Source organism: Prunus avium, chromosome 6 (assembly GCF_965620075.1).
Source record: "Prunus avium chromosome 6, drPruAviu1.hap1.1, whole genome shotgun sequence".
Lineage (NCBI taxonomy): Eukaryota > Viridiplantae > Streptophyta > Magnoliopsida > Rosales > Rosaceae > Prunus > Prunus avium.
In genome coordinates, this window is record NC_142289.1 from 11,694,878 (window position 1) to 11,714,512 (window position 19,635).

Genomic DNA, 19,635 nt, shown 5'->3' on the forward strand with positions numbered 1-19,635 from the left:
CTTTTATCTATATATATAAAGCAAAAGACAGAGAATGGTGAAACATTCAAAATACCAAAAAATATCCTTAGTTAATGCAAATATTAAGAATTAAAATTATTAATTAAATGAGGATAATATGGTAAATTCACATTTTTTCATATTAAATTTTTAAAAAAATTAAAAGAAAAATTAGATAATGGATTTTGTTTTTTATGGAACACAACTACTCATTATCTTTTTTAATTCTAAAATAAATTTTAAAATTTTAAAAAAATACCTCTCGCACGTGCGGAGAGTCTAGTTATTATTATTATAAAAATTAAACAATTAGGACAAGGAAAATGGAGAAATATAATCAGAATGAAGGAGAGCACATGGAAATTAATTTGGGCGCATCCAAATAGTCCAAATTGCTTGTGGGGCCTTGAATGATCCATCCTTTATACGGATGCCGCGAATGGTTCATGTTTTATGGACCCCAGCCATTCACAGTCACCGTAATTCATTCCTTGCCCCATGGAGTCAATACACACGGACTCATCCGAACCGTACACGTGGTCAATGAGTGTTGACTTGGAAGCAGGATCCTAGATTTGGATGACCATAAAAAAGATCCATACAAATATCCTAGAATATATCATTAAACTAATAATATTTACTGGGTTTATGCTGGATGACGTCCCCAGCATTATGCACCAATCACTCAGTTTCAGTTTCAGTTAATTGGTAGTCTAATTTAATTATTAATTTTTTGTGAGATAGATAGATAGATCTCATGATTTATTTATGATTTGTTTGTAATCATACTATATTAAGATGATTTGCATCGTTCAATGGGGTCGGGGCCTAATTATCATTGCTGGTAGGTTTTGGAAATTTCCTGGAAAGTGGTAGGCCTCGAACAGCTTTACAAAATTGACAGGATATAGTGTTTAATAGGTATTCAATGTACCATTGATTGTTGATGTACCAAGTTCAATTATTGGATTCTCAAATGAATAATAGTACTACCTATAGTAGTCTTTCTTTTACAGCACTCATATAGTATTTTGAAAACTACAATTACCATTTACCACGCTTTGAAGTCTTCATAGAGTACTTAAGTTCGATTCCTTCTTTCCTTGCTGATTGAAACAAGATAATGTTACTCCAAGGCTGTCCTTAGATCTGAATTCGAAATCATGATTGGGTTATACGTTTGAAAGTAGTTTGTTAAGATTGTTTTTGTATTTCAAACTCTGTGATAAGAATAACCTCTTAAAGGAGGTGCCTATCTTATCTTTGTAACTGAGCTCTTGTATAACTTGTTTATAAATACAAATCCTCCATCACATTGATGAATCATTCAACCAAGACATGTGTTTGATATTTTATATGGTATGAGAGCCGATTAGCTCACGTGTGAAAGCCCAACGGCCACACGTGCTCCATGTCACCCAATATGTGTTGTTCATGTATTAGACTTGAAACGTATCATTTAGTTATAACAATTTGGATGTTTAAGTCGGTGATCTCTACATAGTCCCACTTTATCTACTTACACATCTTTTTCTTATTTTGTTTTTGGATCACCAAATAAATAAAATCAAAATCAAAATAGAAAAACTAGAAGAGGAGCGTGAAAATCGCTACCTAATTTGTATCCAATAGTTTACAACATCATATAGTTACATATTGTAACATTTAACGGCAAGTTCTTATTCATTCTTATATTCTACTGTTAGGTATACAAAGTTCAGATAAATAATGAAAGGTTACAAGTCACACTTTCTCTTTCATCAATTGATGAAGTAAAGAGTCTTTCTCTTTTCTTATCTCCTGGCAGATCTTGTAAAAAGAATGGTATGTGCACCGAATCTACACGAAAGTTTCTACATCCCATCATAACTAGAAATCAAATAAAAATCTTATGTCTGGTAGGATGTCAACTGATTTGTGGACCATAATGTATGTGACAATGCAATTCTCCACCATAGAAAAATATTTTCTTTTTGTTTTTGTGTGTTTTCCCCAGCAGCTAGAAAGCAAATCCCATATAGAGTTATTGCAATATCAATTTGTTTGAATCAAAGTGGAACAAGATGGGACGCCAAGAAGCGCTATTGATTTAACCCCATTATTCCCAATAATTCAGAGATTAAAATCTCCGTAATCATCATGAACATAACATTTAATACGATTAAAAGTTCGATAAGTATGTTCGTAACATTGTCACGTGGTATTATTATAAATGAGTAACGATTTTAGAGTTTTTAATTGAAGTGGGAGAGATTCGAACTTGAGACATCTCTAAGAAAGTCAAAACAAAAGAAATGGAATTGTAAGAAGTATAAAAAACTGTCACAATACAATTATGAACCATACAAAACTATTACAATTCAATTATGATAGTGTTGTGTTGTTCAAGCCTATTGTGGGCATACTTTCTGACAATAAGAATCGCCACGGAGGTCATGGCGTTACGTAAACTACGACTCAAAATTGACAAATACTTGCTGTTCAAAACTTTGTGGTTTGTGTTGTAACTTGAATCCTTTAGTTCTATTATTTACCAGCCATTCTTCAACGACTGTAGTTTGGTGCTCCGTATCATATTCAGCACCCTTACAACATGGAATGTATTTCCTTCATAGATTGTGGTGGCTCCAGGTCTTTTTCTTTCAATAAATTTCCACGCAGTCGCTGCATTTCTGATGCAAATATGTCATCCAACTTCTGCCAATTCAAAAGCAATGTATATGGTTTAAAAAGAATGAAAAAGAAAATTAAACCAAATCTAGCTTCAAATTCTGCAAGGATGATATAGGCTCCTGGAACATGTAGAGATATTCAATATCCAACAGAAACTTCAATGGTTGAAGAGCAAACTTACAGAAACTGCAACTCGCAAGCATTTGCACTGGGACACCGCCTTCTTTCTTTTATCTTCCAACAGATGCAGGACATCCTACAGAAACCAATTGGATATGAATAAAATTTATATGCTAATCCAAGAGAGAGCTTGTAGGGTAAAAAATTAGTTTATTTACCTGTCCCATCCGGTCCCATAACTCTCGACAGAGTTCTACAAACACAGTAGGATCACAAACAGTGTGGAGATGATCTACTGTCTCTAGCAAAAGAACCTCTAGAGCCTGCATTCTACTTGGGACAACTGATTCCTTGCCCTTCGAGCCTCCAATAATTTTCTTTAACTTTGTTTTACCATCAACTCTAGTCTGTATTTAGTTACATGGAAATGAAACAAAAAGCATTTACTCATCATACTCATATATTAATGGTCATAAAGAATTGTAGTAAGCAACAGATAGACAATATTGTTAAACTAAGAAATTCAGCTGCAAATTTTTACTCACATTCTCAGCAAGTTTCTCCACAACTGCTAGTCGGTAGCTTCTAAATTTGGTCCTGAGCATCGCAGCTTCGTCTTGTAGACGTACTCCTGTGGCATATCCATCAGGGCTGCAAGAGCTCCATGACATCAACCGGGTTTCTATGTTGGGCCACAAGACATCTAACATCCTCTTCATGGAGTTAAAAAGAATTCCCAACTGAAGAACAATACATAGGATATTGATGAGTGTTGAAAGAAAGATAAAATTCCAAGTAGCCATTCAATTGTGAAGCAGAGTCTCACCTCATCTGGGACCGAATACATGTTCCCGCCCTGTCTGGATAATTTATGGACGTATTTGAAGCCTAATATTTTGTTTGTCAGATTATCCTTCAGCGGGGATAAAACATCACCATAGTTCTTGTCCAAAGCTTCCACAATTGCCTTCTCAACATCGGCAACAACCTTTTTGAAACATGAATAGTCTCCAAGTATTAGTCAGACAATTTCAGGTTCAGAATGAAATAACAAAGAAAAACGCTGTTTACCACAGTCAGAATTGAGTATTCTTGTTTATATCGCTATGGCTATAAACACTTTCCTTTTCCTATTAACAAAACATCCCCTTTTTCTATAGAAGGAACCATGCATTAAAAAATAAACATAGGAGAAAAAGTTGAGAGTTGAGAGATAGATTGCACTTACATTCTCCAAATCAGATGTATATACTGGCCACCGACTAATGATGATTTCAAATTCATCGAGCATTTTCTTCAGCTGATTGTGCATATCATCAACAAAAGGGGTTGTACCGTCTTGTGTTCTGGCACCAGACCATTTTGCCTGAAATTGATCAATTTCTAGTAAATTTCCACTCGGATTGTATTCAAGAAATTCCATTCAACACTTGGATTGCATTCTACTGAGCTACCAATAAACACAACTTGCACCGAACTTTGAGCAACACTAGAAATATAAATCCAAGCTATATAGAGATGTATACCTTATCTAGCTTGCACTGGTCAAGCAAATGACGGTGCTTGTCCTGAATCCACATGGTTATATGCGAGTGAAACAGCTCTTTGGCATCAACTCCACCTTTAACAGGGCTGAAAATAGTTTTACATTAGTAGAGATACAAAAGGTAATTAAAAACACAGATTAAAACCAGACAAATCACTCACTTGATGTTCCACAAAGAAAGATCCTGTTGAAATCCTGCGGTTGCAATAACAAGTTCTGCAACTGGAAGCGATAGGCTTCGAGGAGGGCATGCAACAAGGAAAGCACGCAATCTATTGCAGAGGTTAAAACTGTATATGCATGAAGAAATTGTTGGAAGGTCTATACAGCTGCACAACAATTAATAAAGAAAAATAATTAGTATACATAACAGAGGCATATTCAGTTATTCACCAGCCATCAGCTCTGGAATTTCAATACCAAGCTTAATTACTAAACAAATGAGTGAAAAAGACGAGGTCACACATCAAAGGATGTGGCCATAAGCACATTCTCTGTATCCCAAGGATGTGGCCACAAGAACAAAATAGACTGCTACACAGAATGTCATACATACCTTGGGAGGATACCTTGCTTATGGATTTCTATGTCAGTCAGAATTTCATTTCTAAGACCCAAAATCAGAGATTTCATTTTCTGATAAGATGTAGAAAGGTCTCTCTGTGTTCCCTCGTTACTGGTTAGAACCAGCTCATCTATCTCTACACAGTGCATTCTTAACCTCTTTTGTGCAGCGACCTGTAAAGCCATTTGGATTTTAATAAAAGTATAAAAAGGTAAGGGGAGGCTCATGCATGGAGAAGTTAGCTTCTAATACCTGGAAAAATTTGCATAATTTCAACTGTGCCTCAGGACTCAAAATATCATAAAGAAGGGCATATAGCTGGACAGCAGGCACCAAAGCAGGCGCAGCCGTTCCACTGGCGGGCCTAAAACAATCCACCATCCCTGACAGTGCAGACTCTTCAAGTGACTTGTAGTTCTCAAAAACTGAAGCAAGAGTCTTCTTTACTTGATCCTCGATCTTTGCCAGCATGCAGTTCTGCTTGAAATATAATTTTAAGTTACAAGAGGGGAAAAAAATATCTATTATCCATGTCAAACATGAAGGAATACAAACTGAAGAAAATTGCAAGTTTTTAAACTCAAAAATTAATATCAAGGCCAAAATTAGTAATGAAAGTATAAAATATACAAAATATAATGTATAATTGGTTGTCCCCATGGAGGATGAAATGCATGACCAGTTTACTCAAATGCCATGAGAAAATAAATACCAATTGCCTCAAGGCAATTGTGAAATAATTTTAACAGCCCCAAAAACTGAAGAGATAAGTGAAGGTACAAGGAGAAGCAAATTTCTCAACTAAGAATTGAAAAGGAAAACAAAGCTTGAGCCCAATGCAGTCAATTCTCATACCTCTTGATAACTTAACAGATTTGTGCTCTTGGCCTTCACGTCTGATAGCAAATCATGTACTGAGGTGAGACAGTCTTTGGTAGGTGTAGCGACATCCATGACATAGGAAAGGTATCTGCAAGCAGCATGGAAAATTATACATAATAGAAGTTAGAAGATCCACAATTAGGTAATATTCCCAAGTTACGATTCTAACATATTTCACTACCTTAAATTGGTGTATGTCTTGGATACTCCATAGTACGATGCAAATTCAGTCACTAACCACCTCCATGAGCCATGTAACAACAAATTTCTTTGCCGAAAATGTTGAACCTTCATTGCAACTTCTAATGCACAGTCATATGCAACAGTTTCTGCAATCGAGCCATGCTGGACATGGAAAGAAGTGAAATAAATATCATATATACATCGAATTCCAAAGATATGTGAATCAGTTTTCAAGAAAGAATTTAGCTATTGTACTGTAAAACCATAAACCATTGTGAAACAACTTAAGTAATCTCATTGTAAAAGAAAAAAATTCAGATATTTCTGGACCATAAGATCTTATATAGGTACCTTAAGATTATTATTTTCATCTGGACTACTAGAATACTTCATGCTTAATTGTATTCTGCCGACAGGTTCATCGTCTAGATCACTACTATATATAGGCCACCATCGTATCTTGTCACCCTGCATTAAAAAAAAAATGTTTAGTTCTAAAGTACAACTATCAACCTTCCTTCTTACAGATGATAAGTAAATTACTAGTTTCTGAAAACTGTACTGGTTCAGCAATAGCAGTCACTTTGACTAAGGCATGACCACAATGTTGTCCCTTGGAATTTTGAACTTGTATAATCAAATCATCACCATTGCTATGTGGAAACCTGTACAAACGCAGTTGTTTAACGATACAGGTATGGAACCATATGAAAGGGTAAAGAAAAAGAAAACAGAAAGGACAAGAGTACATACAGCACGCGGGTTTCACTTGATCCGGGTTGCATCTGTATTGCATCCTCTTCAGGTGAACTTGTCAATCTCAAGAAGCAGGAATAAGTTTCTGACAGAAAAAAGGTCAGCTAGTGTCAGATGCTACTCAAAGAAAAGAAATCTAACTTGTAGTATGAAGAAAAAAACATTACATTTCTGGATTCAGACTATGCTTGAATTCGTTTTAGGAGCTAAATTAAAAAAGGTATTAAACCAAATGCAGAGATCAATGCCACTTTCATGTCATAAATATGGTGAGGATGTGAAGTAAAGAATTGCCCCGTATCGGAAAATTAAGGGACCTTGACGGGCTTATAAGGAGTTGGGCTACTCCCCCATTGCCAATTGGTTTTGGGGTGGAACCTCAACTTCCTTCTTTACTGTCGCCACATGTGAGGGGGCGTGTGAGGACGTGAAACATATCTTCCAGACCAGATTGGCTGCTACCAAGGGTGAGCTACTAATTCCAGCTAGATGGGCTAAATGTCAAGCTGGTTATTTCTTTAAACAGAACACTCAACTCAAGTAAGCCTTAACTGGAGCTAGCAACATAAATCTACTACTGTCATTCGTTAATATCTAAGGCCACTTAAGGCTTAAACTGTACAAAATATTTGCATACCTTGCACTATTTCATACGATGAAGAACGGTTGCACAAAGTATTTGTCCTTGTTTTTAGGAAGCTAGATCCTTGTTTTATACGTTTCGCTCCAGCCTCTAGGAAAGATAAGCTTTGATGAGAAAAGGAACCATTTGGAGGAACACGAGGTTGTAGATAATGTTTCCTTGTAGATTTCAACCCAGAAGATAAATCTGATCTTAAACTGGAGAAGCGTCTACGATAAGAGCCATAATCAATCCTTGGTAGTTTTGGAGTGCAGCCAGAAGGTGGTATCCTTGGTAGTTTCGGAGATGGGAAACTGCAGCCAGAAGGTGGTTCATCTGAATCCATTTTCACTTTACGAACTGTAGAATGCCGAAATTCCAATGAGATGGTGATGACCAAAACATTTTGACAGAAAAGTAAACTGAGCAAGTTAACCAAGTAGTGTACCTTGCACTTTTACTTTGCCAGAAGTTTTCAGATGTCTTGGAGCTGCTGACGTACTGAGTAGCTGTGAAGGTCGTCGTTCTGCCAAAAGCTCATCTTCTGATTGTAATAATACATGCTGTAAACTGAAATTGCAGGTGTGAGTAGAGGAATGATTAGGTTAGTGAAAGGGCTAAAACATATGATATGACATTTCCATAAAATAAAATAAAAAAGTAGTGCTGCTGCATGCATAAAAAGACTATAAAAGACAGAGACACTTGATCAATAAAATGTAAAACTGGGTTTCCTAAAATCCTATTGACAGATACAGCAAAGACTCAAGAAGTTGACACATCAATATCCCATTCATAACTGTTATTTACAATGGTTAGACACAAATTCACCTAAGCCCTGCCTTGCACTTCCAAACTACTCATATTCATATACAACTACCAGGCAAAAGATTTAGTATGTAAATAATGTGAAAATGAAACAAAAATAAAGGAACTATACTCACCCAAATGCATCTCGCAACAGTGCGCACTCGTTCTCCAAGAAACATTGAACTTCAGTGCAATAAGACTGAGCCCATGCATGAAGACAGACCCTAACACATGCATCATAAGCAATTACCGCACACCAAGTGCCCTGCACACTGAATGCATGAAACACAAAAGTTAAAACAAATGATAGAAACAACTACTGAATCAGTCAGATAACAATAAAATGTACTCACTTGAATTTCTCTAAATCACTAAGATTCAAATATCAAAAACCAACTACTTATGTGGTTATTCTAATACATTTCAGCTATGTAACCAACCTTGCATGAAATACTGGTAGACGAGCAGGTGACCGAATTGGAGATCCGTGAACTTTTACACCAGCAGAAGTCCTGCAATTCTTAATAGTCAGTTTATAGTTCCCCAGCAATGTCCTGTAGAGAAACAAAGAAACAGACCACAGCCACAAGAAACAGCAGTACACAAACCTGATTGGTGAGTTAGAACTTCCATTGCTGGAAGCATAGTGTATAGAGCTGTCAGAAAAGACACTTTCTGCTTTTCTTGAACCATTTGTGTTTGCAGGAACCATCCAATTTGAAGAGTGACTTGTGTCATGTGCTCTAAGAGGTGAACTTGGCTCATCAGCATACTCAATCTCCAAAACAGGAGCTCTGGGATTATTACTAGAAATATTCTTCTTCAGCTGTGCTGCCAGACGATCCCGCACCACCTACATAGATGTTAGCGGACTGTTGAGTAAAACTACAATCAACTATGCAATAGTTAGAAAGCAAATTGTTCTCTAAAGGCAAACAAAAAAAAAGGCTTTTTAGAAACAAACAACAGGCATTGATGAAAAATAGAATATGTATGCCAATTAATTCAGCTGTGCCTACTTTGTTAGAATAACTTTCTAGAATCACAATTCGTTCCAGCGCGTTCTCTCACCACACCAAAAACCTTAACTAGTTATGTTTAATCTTCAAAAATGGTCCATACTAACTTAGTTTAAATAAGAATGCATTTCAATTTACATGCATGAAGCTTTAGAAACAAGTACATATAATGGTATCAATTAATATCAACAATTTTCCACTTGACAGCCTATCCTAACAAAAGGAAAAGCTTATTCACCATTATGCTTTGTTTCAATGTCATACAACCGAAATAGCACCCATGAAAAAGGTAAAAGGTAAAAGATAAAACCATAAAGAAGCATCTTGTATCAAGAATAAATACAATTGTGAAAAAGGATCAAACCTGATTATGCTTGGATCTTGTTTCCATATTTGCCTGCAAAGTAACACTAGCAGAATAACCATTCGAAGTGTATGGCCATCTCGGGGCACCATCATTGTTCCTTTCCGGTTGGCTGAATGCAAATTCAGTACTTGTATCTGAATCAGACAATTCAACTTCTATAATTTCAGGACATGTAACTCGGTTACTTCCACAATTCCCATCCACGTCTGAACCAAACCCGCTTTCGACACCATTCACGGTTACTGCTGAAGAAGGCAATTCGAAGCCCCCTCCTTTCCTTAAGTTGTTGACAGCAGACTGTACTCTCTGTAACCAAACTAAATCATTAGAAAATCTTTATGCATGCAGAGCCTAGTATCTAGTACAAACTTGCAAGAAGCACACAAACACACACTTGGCGAGTCATCGAATCGAAGACTAGAACTTTCAACTGAAGATGCTAAAAGAAAGGGTGAAATTCATTAGGCTTACCTCTCCAACCCATCTTAGGCCATTGGTGTCCAGCCCTCCAGTGAACACCATTATGAAGTCTCCTTCTCACCTAATAAATTCAACAACATAAACAAACTCTTAGTAAGAAAAGTAAAAGGCTCTACAGTAGAAAAAACTTACAAAGAACCAGACTTTATTACATTATACGCATGAAAGAGAACAAGGGGAAGAAACCCAATACCGAAATCAAAACTGCTTTGCAGAGAAAAACTCAGAAGCAACAAAGATGACAACTTTTATTGGTTCATGAGATGTACAAGGTAAATATACCACACACTTGAGCTTTGCAGAATCAATTGGGAACCAAAACAATGCATGAATCCCTTTTACAATCTGGAATTACAATCACGTAATCTGTGATCAACCAAGTGATTTATGTATTTATTATAGTTACCTAGAGCAAAACAGAGATGATATTTGCTTTTTTGACCAAAGAGACTTACTAGAATCAATCAGGAAACTTGTCAGAAATTTACTTGCCCTTTGCCTACTTTATAACTTGGAACAGAAGACTTACCCAGAAGCAGAGCCGGTCCATTGATTTTGGAGGCCCTGTGCAAATATGGATGTCGAGGCCCTACGTATACAAGTAGAAAAAAAAAATCCATATAGAAACAAAATTTCCTGACACGGGAAGAACACCTTCAGAAGGAGCTTCCCAGAAATATTTCTTTAGTCCCTCTTCCAAATCACAGAGCTGATAAATTGATTTTCCAATTTCAATGGTTGGTGAATTCTCATGTGAATGAGGGAGGGAGAAAAGAACATTGATTTTGGGGAAAGGGCTAAAGCTTGGGTAGGGCTTTATTTTGATGGAGGATGTAGAAAAACTAAAAACCAACACCAGCAAACTCACAGACAAACAAACCAACCACCACAGCAAGCACGCAGATGAAACCCAAAGAAATTCAAGCAAGAAAACACTCACTCACACAGACACGAAAGAGAATAGAAGGAAGAAGACTAAAGCTAAAACTCATAAGCTTCGTACTACGAATTCAAACAACAACAACAACAGCACAAAATGCGAATAGAGGCAACCCCTCTTTGAGAGAGAGAGACCTTTCAGCAGAAACAATAAAAACATTCTAGAGACAAGAGAGCACACTGCCGACAGCATGCCTAATACAAAATTAGCCACAGTAGCATCACTCCTTGAGCCAATAAACAAAACATATCCTACATAAAGCATGGGCATGCTTTTACAAAGTGAATAGAATATTAAATGTGGCTTTGAATTCGGTGGACTTGGTTTAAGTTAACTCTCAACACAGGAGAGTTTAATATGAGAGAGAGAGAGAGAGAGAGAGAGAGAGGAGAGATGCACACAACACGGCAGAATCAAGAAGGAAAAAATATCTGACAGTTAGGAAATAATAATAATATTTTTGGAATAAAAAATACATAATATATTGCTGGGCTTCTAAAAACATTTGGGGGCCCCTAAATTTTGGGGGCCCTGTGCAGTCGCACAGCCCGCACATGCTATGGGCCGACTCTGCCCAGAAGAAAATCATGGAAATCTTTTTATAGGAAATCTCTAAAATTTTCTGGCTTTTGCTTCCTCTCTCACTCTCTTTCCTAAATCCTACTTGATTTCATTCCTCTCACTTCCAGGAAACCTTCCTTTTCTCTCTTGGTGTCAATTCCCTCGGCTTTTCGATATTTCAAAAATTAGAAAGTATTTTGTTTTGGTCTCAAAATATGAGAAAATCAAACTACATGTCAGTCCAAAATCTCCAATACGATTATTAAGAAGACGAACAAATTAATGATGAGTCTTTCCAATGAAGATACAGAGGATTTTTTTTTTTTTTTTTGGTTCGGATACAGAAGAGGATTTAAAGGAGACGTGCGAACTATGCGAGGCTGACGTGGCATATGCAAAGTTGCTTCTCATAACGGTCGAATTTCTTAATGGCGCGTATTTTTCATCTCTTGTTTAGGGTTCAACAATTTAGCACCGACTTAGACTTTTCTTTTTCTTTTTTCCTTTGTGTCTTGGAACTTGTACAACTTTTATGTTTACTTATCAGGAATGAGAGTTGGAATGATTCCAATTCCTGCTTCTCATGTATTTATTAACAATGTTCATTAGATTAAATATTTTTTTCTTAATTCACCTATCTAAATTTTTTGATTTATAACTTACCTATTCTTAGTACGTAAACATCACTTTTTGGTCCTCGTCCTTCCTTTACCATTTTTCTGTCGCAAGAGTAAGAATGCGAGGGATGGCAAACATTTCCTATCCGCAACCCTATTTCCGGGATCATGAGTATGTAATATTATGTTTACTTAGTAATATTTGAAAATTTTAGAATACTTGAATCCGAATCCAGAAATAAAACATTCTCCATTCCCGCCCTCATTCCCGATTCTTTCCCGCCAAGCAAGGCCCATTCAAGGCAGTGCCTTGCATTAATTAGGATATGTGGTCTACACTAATGTAAACTTTTCCATGAATTAGGATATTAGGTGATGTTTGATATACTACAATATCGTGAGGAATAACGTTTAATTTTGTTTCTTCTTTTTCTAGTACAAAGGAAAATAACGAAAAATGGTAATATTCAAAACTTTACCCTTGAATGTAAGTATCAATGGTCTCTATCATCTCTATCTTGAGCTATAAGCTCCCACTAAAAATATTTACTTCATTGCTATAAAACTTCATGAATCGGCCTTGAGCTCCAAAGGCCAGACCCGTCCTAAGCCTTGGAGTTCAGCGCCAAGAACCAAAACCCAACCCACACCCGCCAGACCCGTCCTAAGTCTTGGAGTTCAGCGCCAGGAACCAAACCCCGAACCACGACATCCGGAAAGGCCTGGAACCTCATATCCTAGGGCTATATCTACAGACCTCAGCTCAGGAACTCAAGCCCCTGATCCCATAAAAAGAAATAACCTACTCGGTGCAAAACTGAGAAACAAAAACCAATTTTGAGAGCCCAGTAGCTCATCTGAGAGCTCTTCCTTCTTTAGTCTCTGTTGTAGTTGGTTTCATACCTCTTCAGTTGTGTACGCAAATTCGTTGTGCCAGATGATACAAAGTCCAAAAATTAACAGAGCTTTTGCCCTCTTCTTTTCGGGTTAACGGTAATTCAAGGCGGGTCTTCCACTAAAGAAAGACCAATGTTGGTTTCAAAAGAATTTTTTTCCTCAGGTAATACATACCATTATTCAGTATAAAGGAAACAAATTAAATTTCTATTAACATTCAGACTTCTTCCTTTTCATGTGCATTTATTACTGGTCTTTTGGCTTAAGCTACACCACAGAAATAAACAGAATTTTAGCTGTGAAAAAGTAAAGAAACTGGATCCAAAAATTGTTGGATCCAGATCCAGATTCCAGCTAACAAATGCTAATTAAGGCATTAGCCTAAGTGAGAAGACGGTGAAGCAAGATAGAACAAACAAAAACCACATGATCAAGATCTAAACCTTCTAAAACCAATAACTAATATATAATTTGCCTGTACTGGAAACGAAATTAAACTCTACATTCATAAGTTTGTGCAGCAACAACCTGCGCGACAGCATATCAGTCATCATCTGACCCAAGAACCTGCTGCTTAAGAACCTGAATTTTAGCAAACAACTCCTCCCTGTTTTCCTGCGAGGCAATAATTGCCGTTAAGCATGCTTTAAAATGGCTTATTAACCTAACAGCCAATTAGTTAATAAGGTGGAATTTGCCACTAAGTCTATAACTACCTTGAATATCAGATACCGAGTGCTGAACCAGATTGTGTATCCAAGACCCACAACTTCCAGCAACTTAGGGAACTGAATCATATGGTGACCAACGTCAATATCCCAGAGAAAGGGAAACCTTCAAAATTGCAGATTAGGAAATTTAAATAGAAACTGACCAATGGAATAGAATCAATAGCTCCAACAACAGCTGATGCTAGCCACAGGGCAAACAAGGCACCACCACCATAAATTAGAATGGCATATGTATCATCACTGTCCAACTGCAATTAGTAAAAGAGCAAGACATCAGTGCAGCATATTTTTTTACAAGGGTATTTGCATTTAGTATTTGGCATCATGGTTTCACCAGAATCCAATCAGAAAGCTGGATAGAGAATGCACTCAGCAGTATATGCAAGTGTGCAACAAAGAACAAACACAACCAGATTTGAAACCATTAAGGTTAACACTAGTGTATGTTCATTGTATGAGAGGCTGCAGCATACAACTGCGACTGTGAATCACATATATTGCTAGAAAGCTATAACAATTTGCCTTTCAAATTGACACAAAACAGCTTACAATAGACAGTAAACCAATGAACTAACCAAGCAGTCCAGTTCTCAAAATCAGAGAAAAGCCCAATCCTATTGCATATGGAGCTAGGGGTCAGGTTGTCTCTCATACAATTTGTGATAAGAGGTTGCAAAAAGTTTAATCAATGCCTTCACATGCAGCAAAACCCACATCTAAAACATGGGCTTATACTTGTTTATTTCAGGTTTAGAAAAATATTTGAATTTTCTGCAATTGAAAAGAAACCATTAAGTTAATCATAAAGAACTTGATAAAAATACGAGATCTTCGCCAAAATGCAAAACTTGTAAGATTCTCTCATTCAAACAACTTGTTGATGTAAATATTGACATCATGCATGCTTGCATTACTATCTTCCATTCATTAGCAACCAGTTTGTGCTAAATAGCTATCACCTTCTCATATATTTGAAGATCAACTAACAACAGAAACAAATGAAAAATAATACTTACACCAACGGAAAAGATTGAGTACAAAAATAAAGGCACAACAAAAAGAACACACCAGATACTGAACCAAATTAGGCTATCAAGTTGCTCAGGTAACCGCTCAGAATCGACATGACTGTCGAGGTTCCATTGAGCATTCTTAGACACTCTCAACTAGTTACTGAATCATCATCACAACCCAAAGATCACACAAGCCTTTCAGGAATTAAAGCCAAAGAGTCATAGTTTGTGCTAAATAGCTATCACCTTCTCATATATTTGAAGATCAACTAATGACAGAAACAAATGAAAAATAATACTTACACCAACGGAAAAGATACAAAAAGAACACACCGGATACTGAACCAAATTAAGCTATTGAGTTGCTCAGGTAACCGCTCAGAATCGACATGACTGTCGAGGTTCCATTGAGCATTCTTAGACACTCTCAACTAGTTACTGAATCATCATCACAACCTTTTCAGGAATTAAAGCCAAAGAGTCATAGTTTTGAATAAAATAAAAGAAACTCGTACAACTTGTGCAAAAATCAAAATTGACGTTATAAGAACAGTAAACAAATAAATAATCACCAGGCCGCCACAATGCCTGGAAGTAAATAGATGGAAATGGTGTTTTAAATTATCAAAATGTACAGAGGTCATAGTGCTACTGGAGTAAAGCCTCAAGAAAACAGTTAGTTGCTCAGGTAACCGCTCAGATCGACATAATTGTCGGAGTTCCATCGAGCATTATTACACTCTCAATTAGTTACTGAATCATCATCGCAACCAAGTTTGTACAATATCAGTTTTGAAGAATTTAAACAAAAAAATAAGTTAAGATGGATAAACCAAAAACAACACCAGTACATCTTGGATAGAAAGAAGAAACCAACATGATTAGAAAACACAAGGAATTAAACCAAAATATCAAAATTCTGAAAGGTATAATAGTTATACAGTACAAAAACAGAATGAAAATAATGGACTTTATCCAGCAATTGCAATAAATAAAAATGTAACACCAAATATCTACAATAACCAGAAAATGGGTTAGCATCCAACCACTTGTTAATGAGGTAGGAATGAGGAATAACCTACAGACATCCAGTTAGGAATGTGTTTGCTACTTTAATATATATCAACAGTTATACAAAGTAACAAACCTTTATGTCAAGGTTATTGAAAAACTCAGATATCTGCGTTTGGCCATACACGCCGTCCACATTTGAGTCTTCTTTGGGTGCTTCTTCTGTCCAAGTTCGATTGTAAAAGTTATTTTCAGGTGGTTGAACATCTTCCAATGATATCACACTATCTCGCTCTTCACCGGCATAAGGATTTCCCCCACTTGGTGTTTCCTCTGATGTTGTTGCTCTTCGCAAAAGCAAACCTGAAAGAAAAATACAAAAGACAATGCTCCCATCAGCTAGCAGTCTCTGTCACTTTCAATATATCAAACCAAAAGAGTATCGGCCAAACGCCCAAGATGGACAAAAAACATTAAAGAAACCCACTTGAAAATTCCAAATTAGACAGCAAAAATACAAGGGAAAAAACCCAACAAAAACAATAAGATAATATAAATTTTTTATTTTAAAAATGAGCCAAAACCCAAAAAACCCTAGCTGAGAAATGAAAACAGAGCAGAAATTAAGCATACAAATTAAAGGGGTTTGTTTGGATGGGATACCAAATGCTAAGGGATGGAGAACGTACGAGAGTGAAGCCTGATAGAGTTGCGTGAGAGTGAGGTTTGTCTGAGAGGGAGTGAGGGTTTGGACGTGATGTTGGTTGTGATCAGAAGCTTGTGGTGGTTTGGAAGGTTGGAGATGGCTTGGGTAGTAGCTGTACAAAGCTCCATTGTCATGAGGCTGAACTTGGTTCAGTTCCTTCTGTTGGTAGATGATCTGAGAATTGGGGGCGATGCCACCGCTATATATGAGGGAGCTGTGCTAGGGTTTTGGGGGATTACCGAAATATTTGCTATCCTTCCTTTTTTTCCTTTGGGGATATATATAAAAAAATGGAACCTTATAGAAATGTTAATCAGAAATAGATGTGCTATTAAACTGCCATCCATATAAATAGACCAATATTGACCCTTATCACTCCTAAAATTCTCATTTTCCAAATAAAATGTGCAAAAAAACATACAAAGAAACGTACATTTTCCTCATGACGATTTATTCCTCCACATTATGTTGGTAGATTAAAATAACAGTCCGGTTCACCTGGTCGCCAAGGCCTAGGAAAGAGCATGGCCGCCGGTCGTTAGATACATAATCCAACGAAAAATATTAACCACCTGAAAAGACAACATATATTAATATAAAAAAACTACTCGAAAATTCAATTAACCCAAAAACTAATTAAATCTTATGCTCTTAGACCATCTTCAACCCATGAGGGGCTTGTAGGGGTCTTTTTCTTCTGGCAACAGCAAATGGACTGGGCCGCCGTAAGGAGCAAACTGGTGAAATTATCCCTCTGTCTCTGAGTTCGAAGATCAAGCCCCAAGAATGTCTCGAAAGGGTAGTGAAGCCTTAGGAAACTCCTTGGTTAGCTTCACCAACAAAATTAACAACAATTTACAGATAAATTTTCTACTTGGCATGAGAGGCTTGTGGCATGGGAGCAAAGTTGCCATGAGTTTAGCACTAAAGAGAAAATTAAGTGTTCCTAGGGGAAAGATGGGGTATTAAGGTAGGAGAAAAAGGGTTTTGCAGAGAGGTTTTGTTGAGAATGAGGGAAAGAGTGAAGAAGATGGCTTGAGTGCTTTTTTCGGCAGCTTGACAGAGACTCTGTCAAGTGTCAGAACAGCTTGCCAAGAGGGAAAACTAAGGAAAAGGGATGGGCTGAGCACGAAATTGCTGGGTTTTTGGAGTAAGAGAGGAAGCTTGCTCTCTGGATGTGGTTGTTATGATGGGTAGGAAATGCCTCTTTTTATAGGCGCTGAAAGTTACCATTTTCCAAGAAATCCTAATGGTTCCTATCCAATTTGGCCAAATCTCTCCCTTCCTTTCTTCTCTCCTCCCTTGACTTTTCCCATCTTGGTGAAATTTCCTCAGTCTATTTGCACAAAATCAGGAATTTTTGGGAGCTCAAGGCCCTTTCCCGCAGCTACCTCAGAACTCCCATTTTCAGCAATCTCATTCCTTTCCTTTCTTCCTTTTTTTTATGGCCAGGTCTGATGAGGGAAAAAGAATGGGTATGCATGCTGGTTCAAACGGTGATCTGCGCTCCAATATCCCTTGGTCCTTTGGAAGTTTTTACTTGAAACTTGTTCCTCCCATATGTTGGAACTTTCCCAGCAACTCTACATAGTGGACCTCCAAACTTCCCTTCGTGGCTTTGTTCTTCAGCCAGGTGCTGGAGCTTTGCAGCTCTTCTATTGTAATTGTATGGGCCAAGTTGGTTTATTGAGTAAGTGGGCTATCTCTATCAAGCATTGGGCTTTTTTTGGTTGAGTCAATAGGCCATTTTGGTTGGGATATTTTCTCTTTTGTGCTCACCCACATGTTTGGGCCTAAGAAATGGGCCTGAGTTCCGAGGCTCCCAAGCAACCCCGGGACTTCCATTTCTTGGCCCATCAATGGGCCTCATGTCAACTTATTACCATCCATACCACAACCCACTCAAGCAAGCCCCAGGCATCTTGCGTGGCTTGGGCCCACTTAAGCTTGTAGCGTGACGTGTTGCTTATTTGCTTGGCGTGGCATGTGTGCAAACGCATATGACGAACTTTCGCATGTCCAAATCGGGTTTCTTCTCAGTAAGGTATTGCATTGGGCCGAGAATTTATTTGGGCCGAACCGTGGATTTTTTGGGCCTCAACAGGGCTAAACCCAAATTTTCCCCCTCCAAAAAGTGACTATTTGGGTTTTGCCCGAACTCAAATCGTTCTTTCTCCCAACCCTCCGGACTCAAATTTTAAGTCCGCAACTTTATTAAATTGTTTAAGAATGGTTTATGTCTAATTTTTTTTTTTTTATGGATAACTTTTCTTCATTTAATCTTTTTAAATAACTTCATAATTTAATTTTTTGAACAATTTAACCTAAAAAAATTGAAATTCTAAAAATATAATATTTTTTTGTAGATTATTTGATAAATGAGTGGGTATTTATAGAGTTTGGGGTGAGTATTGGGGTTGGATCTAATTTAGATTAAGTTAAAATATTATTTTGATATTTGGATTTAAATTTCAACCTTTGGATCTTTTTTTTTTACCGTTAAAATAGCTTAGATTTAATATATATCGTTGATCTAAGTTAATATTAGAATATAAAAAAAATTAAAAAATACACAAATAACATCACTACAAGACAAAGGCAGCATCTTCCACATAGGCTGTGTGGCGGGCCCTAGTAAAGAAAGCTTGCACATGGGTTGCTGATGCAGCAGGTGGGCTCCACAATTTTTCTTAGGTCCAGGTAATAAGTGGATCGGTATTTGAGTCCAAATTTGAGTTTTTTGAAATTTTGGGTCCTTCAATTTGTTGGGTTGGGAGAGGTTTTGGGGGATATTTTGGGTTTAGGTCCTTGGGTTGGAGATGGTCTTAGGCCTTCTTCAACTCATTTGGGCTAAACACAAATTTTCCTCCTCCAAAAAGTAAATATTTCAATTTTGACCGGACTCAAACCGTTTTCTCCCCCAACCCTCCAGACTCCGCAACTTTATTAAATTGTTAGAATTGTTTAAGTCTAATTTTTTTTTTTTGTGGATAACTTTTTTTCATTTAATCTTTTTAAATAACTTCATAATTTAATTTTTTAAACAATTTAACCTAAAAAAATTGAAATTCCACAAATATAATTTTATTCCAAAAGAAAACGCAAAATACTTCAAATTTACCATACATAAAACCCA

At 36.9% G+C, this 19,635-nt stretch overlaps 2 protein-coding genes and 3 non-coding genes across 5 annotated transcripts; all 5 read right to left on the reverse strand.

Annotated features, from left to right (window-relative positions):
- Nucleotides 1-2,272: 2,272 nt before the first annotated feature.
- Nucleotides 2,273-10,065, reverse strand: LOC110772913 (uncharacterized). The gene is made up of 22 exons (XM_021977405.2): nt 10,015-10,065; nt 9,541-9,849; nt 8,766-9,010; nt 8,598-8,669; nt 8,292-8,429; nt 7,796-7,917; nt 7,363-7,707; nt 6,723-6,810; nt 6,532-6,634; nt 6,321-6,437; nt 5,968-6,131; nt 5,760-5,874; nt 5,157-5,381; nt 4,896-5,077; nt 4,501-4,668; nt 4,320-4,425; nt 4,022-4,159; nt 3,620-3,781; nt 3,339-3,533; nt 3,012-3,200; nt 2,855-2,929; nt 2,273-2,697 (listed from the first exon to the last, which is right to left on the reverse strand). Exons 1-22 carry the CDS (start codon nt 10,063-10,065, stop codon nt 2,587-2,589), a joined length of 3,420 nt encoding a protein of 1,139 aa, XP_021833097.2. The 3' UTR covers nt 2,273-2,586.
- Nucleotides 10,066-13,224: 3,159 nt separating this feature from the next.
- On the reverse strand, nt 13,225-16,771 carry LOC110772919 (CURVATURE THYLAKOID 1D-like protein). The gene is made up of 5 exons (XM_021977411.2): nt 16,483-16,771; nt 15,930-16,156; nt 13,913-14,017; nt 13,755-13,826; nt 13,225-13,653 (listed from the first exon to the last, which is right to left on the reverse strand). The coding sequence occupies exons 1-5, from the start codon at nt 16,631-16,633 to the stop codon at nt 13,582-13,584; spliced, it is 627 nt and encodes a 208-aa protein (XP_021833103.2). The 5' UTR covers nt 16,634-16,771; the 3' UTR covers nt 13,225-13,581.
- On the reverse strand, nt 14,867-14,959 carry LOC148293666 (small nucleolar RNA snoR128). The gene has a single exon (XR_015836923.1). It is a non-coding gene; the product is annotated as a small nucleolar RNA snoR128 (small nucleolar RNA).
- Nucleotides 15,145-15,237, reverse strand: LOC148293667 (small nucleolar RNA snoR128). Its single transcript, XR_015836924.1, has one exon. It is a non-coding gene; the product is annotated as a small nucleolar RNA snoR128 (small nucleolar RNA).
- LOC148293668 (small nucleolar RNA snoR128) lies at nt 15,463-15,552 on the reverse strand. Its single transcript, XR_015836922.1, has one exon. It is a non-coding gene; the product is annotated as a small nucleolar RNA snoR128 (small nucleolar RNA).
- Nucleotides 16,772-19,635: the final 2,864 nt, after the last annotated feature.